The 15,820-nt window shown below is 36.7% G+C and overlaps 2 protein-coding genes across 4 annotated transcripts; both read left to right on the top strand.

The window, feature by feature from the left end:
• Positions 1-1,517: 1,517 nt before the first annotated feature.
• mad2l2 (mitotic arrest deficient 2 like 2) lies at positions 1,518-5,706 on the top strand. 2 transcript variants are annotated; one of them, XM_037771385.1, is made up of 9 exons: positions 1,518-1,636; positions 1,736-1,901; positions 3,591-3,709; positions 3,816-3,887; positions 3,987-4,087; positions 4,200-4,294; positions 5,120-5,193; positions 5,366-5,458; positions 5,610-5,706. In XM_037771385.1, the coding sequence occupies exons 2-9, from the start codon at positions 1,862-1,864 to the stop codon at positions 5,646-5,648; spliced, it is 633 nt and encodes a 210-aa protein (XP_037627313.1). In that variant the 5' UTR covers positions 1,518-1,636; positions 1,736-1,861; the 3' UTR covers positions 5,649-5,706. The 2 variants fall into 2 exon arrangements, with proteins under 2 accessions (XP_037627313.1, XP_037627312.1); XM_037771384.1 differs by having other exon boundaries at positions 1,554-1,901.
• A 3,533-nt stretch (positions 5,707-9,239) lies between these two features.
• Positions 9,240-15,391, top strand: tmem82 (transmembrane protein 82). 2 transcript variants are annotated; one of them, XM_037773491.1, is made up of 7 exons: positions 9,240-9,355; positions 10,881-10,925; positions 11,042-11,114; positions 11,215-11,413; positions 12,309-12,723; positions 12,956-13,146; positions 14,750-15,391. In XM_037773491.1, exons 1-7 carry the CDS (start codon positions 9,310-9,312, stop codon positions 14,828-14,830), a joined length of 1,050 nt encoding a protein of 349 aa, XP_037629419.1. In that variant the 5' UTR covers positions 9,240-9,309; the 3' UTR covers positions 14,831-15,391. The 2 variants fall into 2 exon arrangements, with proteins under 2 accessions (XP_037629419.1, XP_037629418.1); XM_037773490.1 differs by lacking the exon at positions 9,240-9,355 and having other exon boundaries at positions 10,817-10,925.
• Positions 15,392-15,820: the final 429 nt, after the last annotated feature.

Here is a 15,820-nt window from a genome sequence, read left to right as displayed (position 1 = left end):
GGATCAGCAGCTCCTAAAAAACTATATATATATATATATATATATATATTATTTTTTAAATTTTATATATATTATATTTTTATATCCAAATACAATTGCATACGATATTTTACTCAACCTCGATAACTAAAATGGAATAACTGATGGAATAGCTGCACAGTATTGCACTAGACCTGTATAAAAATATAAATTGACAAGTATTGACAATAAACAGACTATTAAATAAATTGCACAAATGGAAAATGATATTGCATTTTTATATTTTATACATATTTTTATATATATGTTTATATTTTATATATATATATATTTATATGTACATATAAATTAATATATATAAATGTATATATATATATATATATAATTTTTTATATTTTATATATATTGTATTTTTATATCCAAATACAATTGCATACGATATTTTACTCAACCTCGATAACTAAAATGGAATAACTGATGGAATAGCTGCACAGTATTGCACTAGACCTGTATAAAAATATAAATTGACAAGTATTGACAATAAACAGACTATTAAATAAATTGCACAAATGGAAAATGATATTGCATTTTTATATTTTATACATATTTTTATATATATGTTTATATTTTATATATATATATATTTATATGTATATATAAATTAATATATATAAATGTATATATATATATAATTTTTTATATTTTATATATATTGTATTTTTATATCCAAATACAATTGCATACGATATTTTACTCAACCTCGATAACTAAAATGGAATAACTGATGGAATAGCTGCACAGTATTGCACTAGACCTGTATAAAAAATATAAATTGACAAGTATTGACAATAAACAGACTGTTAAATAAATTGCACAAGTGGAAAATGATATTGCATTTTTATATTTTATACATATTTTTATATATATGTTTATATTTTATATATATATATATTTATATGTATATATAAATTAATATATATAAATGTATATATATATATATATAATTTTTTATATTTTATATATATTGTATTTTTATATCCAAATACAATTGCATACGATATTTTACTCAACCTCGATAACTAAAATGGAATAACTGATGGAATGTCTGCACAGTATTGCACTAGACCTGTATAAAAAATATAAATTGACAAGTATTAACAATAAACAGACTATTAAATAAATTGCACAAGTGGAAAATGATATTGCATTTTTATATTTTATACATATTTTTATATATATGTTTATATTTTATATATATATATATATATATATATATATATTTAAAATATTATATATATATTAATATATATATATAAATTAATATATATATATAAATATATATATATATATATATTATTTTTTATATTTTATATATATTATATTTTTATATCCAAATACAATCGCATATGATATTTTCCTCAACCTCGATAACTAAAATTGAATACCTGATGGAAAGGCTGCACAGTGTTGGACTAGGCCTGTATAAAAATATAAATAACTGTTAGGAGGATCATTTAATAACCAATAGAGGAGCAGCAATGGCAAAGCGACGTCATCCCTAGTGGACGGTAAGCAACTTGTAAACAAACAGTGACGTCGATGTCATGCGCCACCAAGCTTTGATTCGGTAACGGAGGAAAAAGCCGCGTTTCTTCCGGTGAGATTGATGAAACCATCAGCTCGTTTTAAAGTATGCCTCTGCTTCTTTTATCATCTTCCGTAAATCTTTGTAAAAAGTGACATTGTACTCCTCCAGTCCTGTTGGTTGTCATCATCAGACAAAGGAAGGATATCAACATAATGACCGCCTGACAGACTGCAGCTCTGCTAGCTAGACAATTAGCTGTTTGTTGGTCATCTGGCAGCTCTGGGGATAGAAAACATGACAACTTTAACAAGGCAAGACCTCAATTTTGGACAAGGTAAGACAACCGAACAAGCCAACGACATGAAACAGTCAGGTATCTGTCTTTTAGCTGCGGCTCAAAGCCCCAGATGTGTAGACAGATGCCTAAAACACAAATCAGCTGATTTATTTGTCAATGAAATGTGACTTTCTTATGAGTAGATAACCCATTACCATAGATGTGCTGAATTATGGGTTTATCCTCCTGGGAACTGAGTTAAAAAAAGTGTCTTCCAATTACTTTTTTTTGTGATTTCCTTTCTATTTAAAGAAAAAAAAATAAAGAAAAAATCTTAAAAATGTAGGCTTGTTAAACTTTATTTTTAGTGGACTACAGGACTATTTCAGTGTGAAAAGACTGAAAAAATGAACAGATTATGGCTTTAGAGCAGGGGTCTTCAACGTTTTTCAGGCCCTCAAACTGATGGAGAGATGGAGCAGGGACCCCTTCTCGCTACCTTAACTATAACCTTACCTATTACTTAATTAAACTCCTGTAGGGCTGTGGGTAGAACAAGAGCACGGGGAGAGCTTGGTCTGTTCAACAGGATCCACTTTTAATCACTCAACTCCGCGTAGGACAACTCAAAAGGTGGCACCTCACTTCATATCCCTCCGCCAATCTTAACCATCACTCATCCCACAAGCACGCAAGGTGCGCCAAACCATATAGCTCCATCTCTAACTTAAAGAGCAGAATACAATATGTAAACTGTATAAAATATGTCTTTACAAAAATAAATCTAATCTTACACTATATATATTGTATACAATTGTGTTTTATATTAAACTGGGCCTACTGCCATGTATAAATGTACCTTGTTATTGTGCATTCAATACTAAGCTATTCAAATAATACACAGGTTCATATATTCATGTTTTTATTTTAAACATGTGCAGTGTGCAGTGAGTAGGGTGACCATGCCACTGCCATTTATAAACATACCTTGTTAACTGATACCAATGCCAATATCAACAATATCTGTCAATTGCATGATAATCATGCATACCAGATATTCAAATTGACATTTTTATTTTAAACAAATGTGGAAACGAAAATGAGTGATAGCCTATTAGTGCCACTGCCATGCATAAACATACCTGTTATCTTGCATACAATACTGAGCTATTAAAATAATTGACAGATTCATGTTATATTAAACATACATACAGTAAGACATTTAAATTTGTGGTGGGAAAAATTGGGGGGAATTAAAAAATGTGTCTAATCAACCAAAAATTAATATAAAATAATAATAATAATAATTGATAATAATTAAAAAAATTCACGACCCACTGTTGAAGACCTCTGCTTTAGAGTGATATTAAACCAAAAATACATTCAAATAAAAAAAAAAAAAACACATGCCATATCACTGGAAAGCCTAGGATGTCCTCTTTACAAAACACCAGGGGTTGATAGAGTAGGTCAAAAGAGTAAGAGGATATGCATGTGGACAAAATGTCCACTACAGAGGACACATGTCAATGGGCTGGGTCTCAGGAGGATATGCTGGCCTATTCGGCATATACATATCGGCATCTTATTTCTATAAATTATCCTTTTTTGCTGTTGGTCTGTGTTCCTTGTAAGCTAATACGGCAACACTAAATTGCTTGGTTTTTGCATTGAGTTTGGTGGCACTTTGTCCTATTATAAGGACAAATGAAATGGATGGAGATTCAGTTGATTCCTCTTTTACAGTGGTTGCTGACATCCTGTGTGAGTTCCTGGAGGTCGCTATTCATCTCATCCTGTATGTTCGTGAAGTTTATCCCTCTGGAATATTTCAGAAGAGAAAGAAATACAATGTTCCTGTGCAGGTACAGATGAATATATGTATAATTACTACATGCTCACAGTTTTTCAGGAAGGCCTTTTTGTATTTCTAATATTGGTCTTCTGTTTTTTGTGCGTGTTTGTTTCCAGATGTCATGTCACCCAGAGCTGAATCAATATATCCAAGACACACTTCATTGTGTAAAGCCGCTCATTGAGAAGGTAAGACATGACATGATGCTGACTGAGGTTAATTTAGGAAACACGTGCCATCTCTCATCTACGTGAATGCACTGCTGAAGTCTTTCATTTTCCTCCCAGAATGATGCGGAGAAGGTTGTGGTGGTCATCATGGACAAAGAGCATCATCCAGTAGAGAGATTTGTCTTTGAGATTTCCCAACCTCCACTACTGTCCATCAGGTTTTTCCCCTTCTTCTTCTTAAAAAAAATAGAATATAAGTGCTGATTTTGTGATACATTTTCAGGGTGATCATGGTCACTTCACTAACTGACTTTGGTTTTGTTGTTACAGCTCAGACACATTACTGTCACATGTGGAGCAGCTGCTGAGGGCATTCATCCTGAAGATCAGCGTGTGTGATGCCGTTTTAAATAATAACCCACCAGGTAACGGCACTTATGATTACGCAAAGAGAAGCACACGACAGACACAGTCACATATATATTCCTAAAACTTTTATGAAGATTTAAAAAAATGATTTACTCTGATTCCCTGACATGATTCAGCTCATTATCCAGTATTAGCGGCTACAGAAATTAGTCTCTAGGCCAGTGGTTCCCAAAGTCTTTTCAGTGATGCCTCCCTTTGTAAGACGCATCTGCAATACCACTCTCAAATGATTTAGATTCATGCACTGCAGCTATTAATAACATTATGGTACACCTGTAACTTCTCACTTCTTCATTTATAAACATGCAGGTGTTCACAATATGATATAATCTTAGACTTAATTGATCCTTGTGTGCAATAAGTAGGAATTCCAACATTAATAGAGTTGATCACCTCTTACACAGTGGACAAAGGGCTTTTTTTTACTAAGTTACTAAGCCTACTAGGCTGTGTAGGGCCCCAATAAGCCTTGTTAACCAAATGCTTTAAGTTGCAGATGGCTGTGGTTAGGGTTAGGGCTGTGGTTGGTTTTAATGTCTGCCAAACTTGGTGAAGGAGGCAGAATTTGTGTGTAACATCAGGGGAACAATAAGCCTGTGAGGTGTCCTTCAGGGTACAGACACAACTCTTCAGAAGCAATAGTCCTACTGATACATCAGAGTCTTATTGGACAAGCATACAAGGGAGTAAACAAGACCGGGCACTAGAGAATTACCAGAGAATCAAGCTTGTAATGATGATGACATTATATGACACATACATGATATTCAGGGGGGAATAGATAAAAATCATACTTATTTGTGACCTGTTGTTTGTCACAGGGTGTTCATTTACAGTACTGGTACATACCAGAGATGCTGCTACACGCAACATGGAGAAGGTTCAAGTCATCAAGGTGAGGTTTTAAAACACTACAAACCTACTGGTTAACTCATGGTGTGCGTCTGCTAATACTAACAGATTAGCCCGTTTACTTCTTGGGAGTATAGTAATCAGCTCTAATAATGTGTAAACACTGAATAATCATATGCATGTGTTGTGTCATATTTGTGCATTTCCCTCTTCAGGATTTTCCGTGGATAGTTGCTGATGAGCAGGAGGTCCACATGCAGGAGCCTCGACTCATCCCTCTGAAGACCATGACGTCTGACATAGTAAAAGTGAGCAGAAACATCCCACTCATTTATCATTTTATCTGTTCAAAGACAAAAACATAGACACTGATTTCGTAATGATGTTTTGTTGAATCGTCATGTTGAAATTCCCAAATTCGCTCTTAACTGATTATTGTTTGTTCTCCGTCTTTAACAGATGCAGCTCTACGTGGAAGAGAGAGCCCAGAAAACGTAGGCCTGTGACGATGTTGTGAATCATGTATATAAAAGCCTATCGGAGCTACCTGGAACAGTAAAAAAGAAACATGAGATTTATTTGAACACATGTGATCATTGAAAAAGAGATGTGTACATTATGCTGCAGCTAGTGTTAAAGGGTAACTTCGGTATATTTCAACCTTTTCTATGTTTTCGTGTCCAACTGTCTATAGGGACAGCAATTTCTGAAATTGGTCCAGTATTGAGGGAGAGCGCTGTAGACGGCAGCTGCTCACGGGCTGCAATGTAATCCTATTGGGGCAAGCTGGCACTGTCATTTACGTCCACTAAAAGTGCTTGTTTTTACCATGACAGGCTCTGATTGTTATTATAAGTGTCTGACAACATTATGGAAAGAGTCTCGCTCAAGGAGAAGACGCGTTCTGAAATCTGACGAGGTGACGTGTTGCCGGAAGACAATGATGGAATAGTGGAATACATCCATGGTGGAAACGTGAGAGTTTGTTGTGTTGGAGTACAGAAAGCGTAGCTTAGTGTTATCTTAGATAACAAGATTTTCAATGTCATGGCTGAATATTTAGATGATTTCCACAATGTGGATATGGTCTTTGTATTCGATGGCCGCCCGTATTTATTTGAGCCAGATTATATACGGATATTCAGATTTCACAACAAGACTTGGACACAATAACAAACAGACCGGATCAAGAGAAAGGTAAGAAAAACTTTCTCTGTAGGGTCCTTTACATTATGTTATCAGACACTTATAATAACAATCTGAGTCTGTCAGTGGCAAAAACAAGCACTTTTAGTGAACATAACGTTACATTGACGCTGCTCACTTGACCTCGCAACTTGTTTCACGGCTGTCATCTACAGCGTTCTCCCTCTATACTGGACCAATTTCAAAAGTGTTGTCCCCATTAGTCACTTAGACAAAAACATGGGAAAATAGGGTCCGGGTTGAAAAATACCAAAGTTACCCTTTAAGGGTTGATGAACTGACATTTCATTAAGAATCAAATCTGGCCCAGACTGTTTGCTGTCTGTCTGAGATTTGATGGCATGCCATACAAATACGCATGAATATGGTTATTTTATTCTCATGTATTGTGTTTAATTGCTTTCCATGCAGATCTTAAGTGTAACATTATGATCCAAATGTAGCTGTTGCACCATCGCAGCAAAATTGTGGAAATGGATTAGAGCAGTTAAACAATATACCGGATATCAACTCAAATATTTACCACCAGCAGCTTCTTTAACTCTAAACTGTGTTGTAGCTTCACTGTAAAAATATTCAGTTTCTCTATGTGGGGAAATAGTTTTGCTAATGCTCCCTAGATGTTGTCTTTTCACCTCCAAAGGAAGGTCAGAGGTCACCTTGCTCTGTTAGAGGGACAGTCACACTGAGTCATAGCAGGTCTGTGCATGGTGTCTACAGTATTATCAGTCAGGGATGCAGTGTGAGAGTTTTGGATGGGTTCCTATGGAGTAAAGGGGATCTTGGTGTGTTTTCTCATGCAACCCGTGGTAATGTTCACCTCCATCCTTAATGTGACAAACTCAACGTTTTGATGTTGTGACAAAGAAACAGTTTTTACTGCTGACAACATGATTTTAATATGTGAAAAAAATATTAAATTGTAATAAACGTTTTTAAAGCACCACCACAAGAAAGGTCTGTAAGTCTTTGTATCACTGAAGTTTTATTAAGAGAGATCAAAATTAGAATAATTAGAATAAATAATGTTACAAACTTTTATATAACTTTCAACTTCATATATAGAAAGTTATGACACCAGATTAATGAAACAAGCATCAGAAATGTACATTTTACTGACAATATCTATGTGAATATTGAACTTTTCCGTCAGCATAAAAATATTTCACTGTAAGCATTCTTTGTCTGAATATGTTTATATATATATAATATATATATTATATATTATATATTATATATTATATATATATATATATATGTTATATATTATATATATATATTATATATATATAATATATAATATGAAAAAATCGAACTGTATCCAAAATATCTGAGCTCTTTTCTCTCCTGACCACCTATGGGCACCTATGGACGTAGTATCCAGTCACGTATCCTATGATGTAAATGGACACCAGTGCAGCCAAAGCTCCTGCTACCTTCACTGCTACTCCAGCGTTGCCGGTACACACTCTGTCAAAGGTCCTGTGAATGTAACAGAGGGAGGCAGAGTCAGCTCAAACAGCATCTGGTCAGCTGTTTTCATTCTAACCTTATTTTATGACCTGGTTTCACCACATTATGACTTTATTGTGACTGTAAATGTTTTACAAAGTACTCTAGCATTCAACTGGTGTCAGGTTTAACTTTATATTATGTTGATTTTTAACCCCATCAAACCCTTACATGAGTTTAGTCTATACATGTCCCACTATATGGTTTTATCTCATCCACATCTTCCTACGTCACTCTAGGTTTGTTCTCCATGAAACTTTATATTTGATCTTTGCATCTTTCTGTCAGGCGTCACTTTGTCTCACCTCGCCACAACAGACTGTGATGCCTCTACGTTCATTTTGATGTTGTCCTCGTTCCAGCGGTCATATTGCATGCTGCCGGCCGTGTTGGAGTCCATGTGGGAAGTTCTTCCTCTCCTCAGAGGTTTAGCTGCTGCCTGGAATCACTGTCAAGCCTGGACACAGAAACTGCCCATGAAGCATTATAAAGTATCTTGACTAGAGTAAAACTGTTGAGTTGAATTTGGTATCATTATGTGTTGTAATGATGAGAATCAAAGGTAATTTACTGCTGTCAATTTATCAAAAAAAGGCCATAATAATCTGCATGCATCGCATCATAAGTATTCAAAGCATTTAATCAGCTAAATCAGACCACATGAGATGAGATAATCAGACTCAAGAGCAGTGATTTGATCATTGTCACCCAAAGCAGAATTCCCTTTATCTCCCCACATTCAAATAAGCTGAATTAGTGCTCACCTGTATGAGTCTGAAACAGTTAACAACCTGCGAGAGCTCTGCTGCTTTCCAGCTCCTTGACTGAGATTGAGACTGAGAGAGCCGTTCCTCCTGCTTGGTCATAGTTCATGTGTTCACTGAGGTCAGCCTGTCATAAATGTATTGGTACATATGTACTCTAGCTTTTCTTATATGACCCTTTCTCAGTGATAAAGGGCAATTTAAGCTCTGTGTGGTTTGTTCATCTCTGGTTTTATCACTGCAAAGCGAAATACTTAGTGTTGTATTTCATGATACTCCCTGCTCTGCATGAAAATGTGATTTGTTTCAATATAATATTAATTTGTTGTTTCAAAGATTTTCTCTTTGGCTCTGTTGCAGAAGAGAAACATGTTGAAGCTGTGTTTTCTGCTGGAATAACAGCGCCCTCTTGTGTTTGTAAATGTAAAGAAAACCAGCAATCTCAGCTACGCACTCATTTCATTTTATGTAGTGACCCTAAAGCCTCTGAACACCCACACAGGTGTTTTCAGTTAGGCTGGACAGTGTGGGTGTGTATAGACTACTTGATTGACATCTTCCTGAGTCTCCTGTTAGTTTTGTTGCACCTGTTAGGGCGGGACAAATCACACCATTATCATTCTTATTGGTAGGTGAAGATTCATGACCTAAGAAACTTTCCATTTACGAGGTTGTGAATGCCACAAGAGGGGGGCGTTCATATGGACTCTTCTCGTGAACACGGTAAACACGACCCCATTTTAAGGCACCAAATCACAGCTAAAGCTCACCTTCAACCTGAGCAGAGGTCTAATCAGCCAGAATAACTGAAAACACCCGTGTGGGTGTTCAGAGGCTTTAAAATGTCTCATGGATGCCTAATGGTTTCTGTATGCGTATAGACAGATGCTCTGATCTGTACATTACTTTAGAGTTAACATGCATTCACATTACATTTGCAAACTGAGATGTAGATGTAAATTAATTTCTTTTCTGGTTTCGTTAGATTTGAACACTCAAGAGAAAATCATATATGTGATAAAAGATATTACTGTTAGTGTTCATCATATTATCTGTTACACCAATGTCAGGTTAAAGGTGGCTCCAGGGTTTATGGCTTTACAGGCATCGTGGGCCCTGAAGAATGAATAATGAATGTTACACTGCTGCCCTCTCATGGACAGGCATTAATCTTATGACTCTGCTACACCTCTCCTTGTACCTTGAAATAATATGAGCACATTTTCATTTATATTCTTTTTACTCTTTATTAGGTAACATTTTAAACACATTTTTGCATAGGATCAGGCAATGCAAAATATTTCCAACTAACGTGGGTTTTCTTGGCGATCAACCAAATGTTTGTTGTGTCAAGAAAATGAAACAATAATTTGGAACCTGTCTTTATCTAATGTTCAAGTTTTTGCTCTGGAAATGTATGCAAATTAGCACATATTTAATAAGATGCCTCATTTGTATATTTAAACAAACAATTTCAGAAAACTTGCAATACAAAAAAAAAATTCTTAATGTAAGTAATCAACTGGGGAAGTTTCATGGTGATATTTATAAGTTAAAATTGTTTTACCCTGTTCACCTGTAGTGTCTCTCCTTGATATTGTAATGCTATTTGTTCATAATAGCTCTACTACTGCTACTTCTGTTGAACCATATGGCACCTATTGCATATCTATCTGCCCAGGAAGAGCGATCCCTCATGTGTCAGAGTTTTCTCTTTTTGTTCCTGTTTTGTGTGTGCATGTGTTGAATTTCTCTTTATCCAAATCAAATGTCTAAGTATGTGCAGATTATACAGCAGCTTTCTGGAATTTTCGGGCTGTATGAATGAACTTGACTTGAAATACTGCTCTGGGCAAAATATGATTTTTCACAAAGATCTAGCTTGCAGACAACTTGAGAGCACAACTAACTCCTGGCATCATTTGTAAGTGAGAGTGTAAAGTATTTCCCATGGCGCAATAACCTCCATAATCTTGTTATGAGTCAGGCTGCTGAGTGCCTCTGCTCCACCAACCGTCCTGGTGAACTTTGGTACAGAGCACAGAACAGACTTCGAGCCACGAGCAACAGAAATAAACAGAAGAGCTGAGCTGATACTCGGGAATATCCACAAAATATGGCTTCTGAGTGTGTGATTGCTTGAATTACATTCGCCTCCATGCATTTCTTATCAAATCTGTGACATTTAAAAGTAGTACGATGTTTTCCTTTATCACGTCGCTTATTCCGACTTCCTACTTCCTACCAGGGTGGTTGACTTTTGACACAAATCCACTGGATAGTTTACTGCAAGGTGAGCTCCTCATCCATTAATTTTCTCTCTCACGTCCACATTGCAGTGTGTTTCTAAACTGTTTAGGTGCCTGGAGTGTGTCGTTGATTGAAAATTCAGTGTTATGTGATCTGCAGGACTGGTGGGTGCTTGTGGGATCTCTGTGCTGTGCTCCCTGTTAAGACTGCACCTATTTCTAGAAGAGGAGAGGTGAGGAAATGGCCCTTTAATAGATCTGTGCATGAAGACGTATTCTTCCCAGTTTGTTCAAGTGCTGGTACAGATCCTTTTCTTACTTGATTTGTTTCAGCTGGAGTGATAAAAATGATAAAGACACATCAAGCCAGAGGACGGCCAGTCATCAGAGGGGAACTAACACTGGACTTGTGGGGATGCTCCAGTTTTTCTTTGTGACTGGGATGCTGGCTGTAGTGGGCTCCCGTGTTGCCTCACTGGTGGTGCTGGAGTTTTGTCTACGAGCTGTCTCTGGATTGCTTACAGCAGGACCAGTAAGAAAATGTGATAAAAAATATCAGGGCTGTCAAGGTTAACACGTTAATAACGCAATTTTGTTTTAACAGCACTAATTTCTCAGTTCTAAAGCTAGAGCTAAAGCTTTCAAGTGAAGATACTGGCATCATATGAAACTAGAAAACCTAAGGAGTCCATTGGTACCAATCATGTCATCTTAGCTTCTCGCGAAGGAGGTTATATAACGCTCCAAACTTGCGCTAAATTTTGGCAAGGAAAAACTGTCATGGCCATTTTCAAAGGGGTCCCTTGACCTCTGACCTCAAGATATGTGAATAGAAATGGGTTCTATGGGTACCCAAGAGTCTCCCCTTTACAGACATGCCCACTTTATGATAATCACATGCAGTTTGGGGCAAGTCATAGTCAAGTCAGCCCACTGACACACTGACAGCTGTTGTTGCCTGTTGGGCTTGAATTTGCCATGTTATGATTTGAGCCTATTTTTTATGCAAAATGCAGTACCTGTGAGGGTTTCTGGACAATATTTGTCATTGTTTTGTGTTGTTAATTGATTTCCAATAATAAATATATACATATATTTGCATAAAGCAAGCATATTTGCCCACTCCCATGTTGATAAGAGTATTAAATACTTGACAAATCTCCCTTTAAGGCACATTTTGAAGAGATAAAATAATGTGTGATTCATTTGTGATTAATCGCGATTAAATATTTTAATCGATTGACAGCCATAAAAAATATGCTTGATACTCAACTATATCACCTGATTTGCTTCTACTGCTCAATTTTGCTGAGTTAATTTCTGGAATTTATCACATCATGACTTCTCATATCATCTATTATAACAATCACCCATCATCTGTTTAGATTCATCCATCAGTTCTGTTCATATGCTCCTTTATTTCCCAGGAGTCCAGGAAATTTCTGCAGCAGCTGTTAGTTCAAAGCCAGTTCTCTCTCGGCTGTGCCCTCAGCTGCAGTTTGCACTTTCTCCACGAGGGAGCGTCCCAGCGCTGGCTATGCCTGCTGCTGGCAGCAGCACTCAGCTGGTTCCTGGCTCGGCAGGCCACTCGGCTGCTGCACCATGTCACAGCTCTGTATAAACTCCACAGCTCACAGCGCTACTGCGGCATTTGCATCTGCCTCCTCACATCAGGCCGCTGCCTGCTGCCCATGCTGCGCAGGACTATGATCATTACTTTCTTTGTGGCTGTGGTTGCCTCCATATCCATCATCAATCAGCACTTCCTCTCTGCAACAGAGGCCCTCAGGTTTTGGACGCCGCTGACTATCTGCTACACACTGTTGATTGTGTACATGCAGGGTGAGAAACATGTGAAACATGTCATAAGATTATGGTGCAACACTCATTAAGACACAACCTTTAACAGTGTGACCCTCTCAAGACTGAAGAAAACCTTGACGCATCTCTCTGGTCACTAATGCATCCATCATTCATTTGAGCATCCTGATGTTTAACACCTCTACAGATCTGTTCTGAATTGTGTTAATATCCACCAAATATTCCCCTCTAATAGTGCGTTTTGGTTCTGCAGAGGAGCAGCACCGTCTGCCCGGCAGCCAGGCCGTCTTGAACACAGTGGTGGTGCGTCTCGGTGGTTTGATGGTCCTGATGCTGACCGTTGGACGCTGGGCCGACGTGCTCCACATCCTAATGTGTTTCCTGGGTGAGGCCAGCTGTCTAATCCCCACCAAGGATCTGCTGGATGAGGCATCCTCCTCACAGGTCAGCGAGTCTCCCCGGAAGCAGCACTCTGGGCCGAAAGCACTTTCTGTCCATCGGGACCCCGAAAACTGGGGCAGAATATCAATGTGTTCATTAGACTGGGTCCCAGGATGAGACTGAACTTCTCAAACTTGTGTCCCAGGTGGAGGAGGTACAAGATCCCCAAGACAGATTCAGGTCAAAGTAGACTCTGACTCAGAGTACTGAGCCTACTTTCCCTGGTTAGCCTCATTAAACAGTTCAGAGTTTCAAATAAAAGCATACACTGTTGATAGATTGTTAGATAGATAGATTGTTGTTAAAAAAAAAAGTAGCATTTTTTTTTTTTTAATATAACATTTAGCATTTATGTTAACCCCTTGATACTTGCGGGATCACGGGCAATCCCGACTGTCTTTCAGAGGCTGTAGCAGGTTCAGTTTTAGAGCTACGGTGAAGGTGCAGATATCATTTGGTGAGGAAAAACTGGCATGGCCATTTTCAAAGGGGTTCCTTGACCTCTGACCTCAAGATATGTGAATGGGTTCTGTGGGTACCCACAAGTCAACCCTTATACAGACACGCCCACTTTATGATAATCACATGCAGTTTGGGGCAAAAGCCATGCCGTTTTTTTAATGCAGTATAACTGTTATTTTTGCCTTTACTAAAAATGATGTGTTTGAATATTTCTGCATACTGGGGTCCCTAAACAGTCTCGGAATTACATGCCTTGGGTATCACTGTAAAGCTTGTGGATCCAATGAGTCCAACAGTCCTACATTTCATTGTAGTGAGACCATTTTTTTATTTGACCTCACTGTATAAAATGACCTCTGGTGACCTCTAGGATAATCACAGCCTCATGAAACTTTACAGCCACAAACTAGAGACATTCAGGGGATGGATGGCTTCCCTAGGTAGATTAACAATAAGGGGGTTTATGAGCCGTTTCCAGAACAGAAGTGCTCGCCATCCAATCGCTGAAAAATGCAATTCTTGCAGAAAGTTTTTTAATACCAAATCACAGCATAGCTTTTCTATGTTGTTCCTCAAGGTCTTGGTGTCTTAATGTGGTAGTTTGGAGGTATTATTGATCATTTTTATCAATGCTCGAGTGGTAAAAAAGGCTAAATTTAGCACCAAAAATGTGTAACAAATGGTATCAACCCAAAAATTGCTGCAGCAACTTATGAGACAAAAATGAGCACAGGGATGGCCATCACAAACCTATATCATAATGTTCTAAGCCCTTATACATTTTGACACTTTATTTTCATTATTTAATTAACAAATGAATTCATGTTTATTTCTGATTTATGACTAGAACAACTTGACACACAGTGATGAGCTACATTTCCTCCTAAAGACCCCCTGTACCACCCTAAAAAATACAAAAACGTGTCTATTGTGGGTCTCAGAGGGTTAACTGGCTTTAAAAAGTGGGTTGAATATATTCAGCAAATAGAAAAGGTTGTTAAAATTAGTGAGAGTTCCACAATACATTGGATTAGAGCCAAATTGAAACCCCACACAATTGTTCAATATAATATGGTTGCTATTAATATAATGTATGATATTTTTGTGAGTAATGATGATTCATCTGTCATACTTGCTCATACAGGATGAAGAGGATTATACAGCCTACGTAAAGAGAGAGCGTCGACGAAGACCACAGGCACAAGAGAAGGATCATCAGAGATAAACATTTCTATTTAATGGCACTAATTAGTGTTGGACCTGTTAGGGCTACATCAACAATGAACACTTTTGTATTTGTATTTTTCATTAAAAAAAAAAGTCCAAGGAGCATATTATGATGATTTGGAAATTAAAAATAAAAATAAAAAAATAAAAAAAGGCAGATGCTATTAGCACCCAGGTGTCAGTAGCACAACAATACTATTTGCACCCGACCCAGGCACACATTAGATACTGTATGTGTATATGTCCTGTATGTATATTTTTCCCTAACCAAGTAGTTTTGTTGCTTAAACCTGACCAAACTGCGACTGAAAACTTTCAGGACTGCGAAAGTCCTGAGTTTGACCCATTCATCTACCACAACCCACTCCTTGCATATACTTTGTCGCTCTTTATATTACTACTACTGTATTTTAATTCATCAAAGCAATGTAACTTATTAGAGTTGATTACTTTTCTAACAAATGTTTTAAACTGGGCAATAAAGCTGAAAAGTCCTAAAAAACATAAATAAACCAGGCAGTGTTAACCTCACAATGTCCAACTTTTATTAAAAGTTCTTCAATATTTGAATATTTGAACTTGAATTGAGATTGGATCAGAGCAACAGAATAAATGTTATGTTCATATGCTTTTACCGAAAATAATATATTCAGATGTAACCCCTTTGTAATCACCAACATTTTTAAGAATTTTTTTTTTTTACCTTCAATATTTAGATTGTTAATTGTAATTACATATCTTTCTAAGTAACTGATTACATTTATTTTGTAACTTTATTATGTAAATCTACAAGTAACTAGTTAAGATAATATAATAATTTATTAGTCCCACAGTGGGGAGATTTGCAAAATTACAGAAGCAAAGGGAAAACAACAAGAGGCATTACTAAAAAAACAAAACAAGGTGTAACGTAAGTAAACAATAAAGATATAGCCTAATTATTAAGTAAACCGTAAAAAATATTTGTATTATTATTTTTTCAATATTT

The sequence above is a fragment of the Sebastes umbrosus genome, chromosome 6 (assembly GCF_015220745.1).
Source record: "Sebastes umbrosus isolate fSebUmb1 chromosome 6, fSebUmb1.pri, whole genome shotgun sequence".
Classification (NCBI taxonomy): Eukaryota; Metazoa; Chordata; class Actinopteri; order Perciformes; family Sebastidae; genus Sebastes; species Sebastes umbrosus.
The sequence above is the reverse complement of the archived record's forward strand: the minus strand, read 5'-3'. Positions and strand labels throughout refer to the sequence as shown.

What these genes read in the sequence shown, in the direction of transcription:
- mad2l2 (XM_037771385.1), top strand. Translation starts at nt 1,862, where the DNA reads ATGACAACTTTAACAAGGCAAGACCTCAATTTTGGACAAG. An exon ending in AATACAATGTTCCTGTGCAG is followed by an intron (nt 3,710 to 3,815) that starts GTACAGATGAAT and finishes GTTTGTTTCCAG; the next exon opens with ATGTCATGTCACCCAGAGCT. An exon ending in TAAAGCCGCTCATTGAGAAG is followed by an intron (nt 3,888 to 3,986) that starts GTAAGACATGAC and finishes TTTTCCTCCCAG; the next exon opens with AATGATGCGGAGAAGGTTGT.
- tmem82 (XM_037773490.1), top strand. Translation starts at nt 10,832, where the DNA reads ATGTTTTCCTTTATCACGTCGCTTATTCCGACTTCCTACTTCCTACCA. An exon ending in CTATTTCTAGAAGAGGAGAG is followed by an intron (nt 11,115 to 11,214) that starts GTGAGGAAATGG and finishes GATTTGTTTCAG; the next exon opens with CTGGAGTGATAAAAATGATA. An exon ending in ATGAGGCATCCTCCTCACAG is followed by an intron (nt 13,147 to 14,749) that starts GTCAGCGAGTCT and finishes TTGCTCATACAG; the next exon opens with GATGAAGAGGATTATACAGC.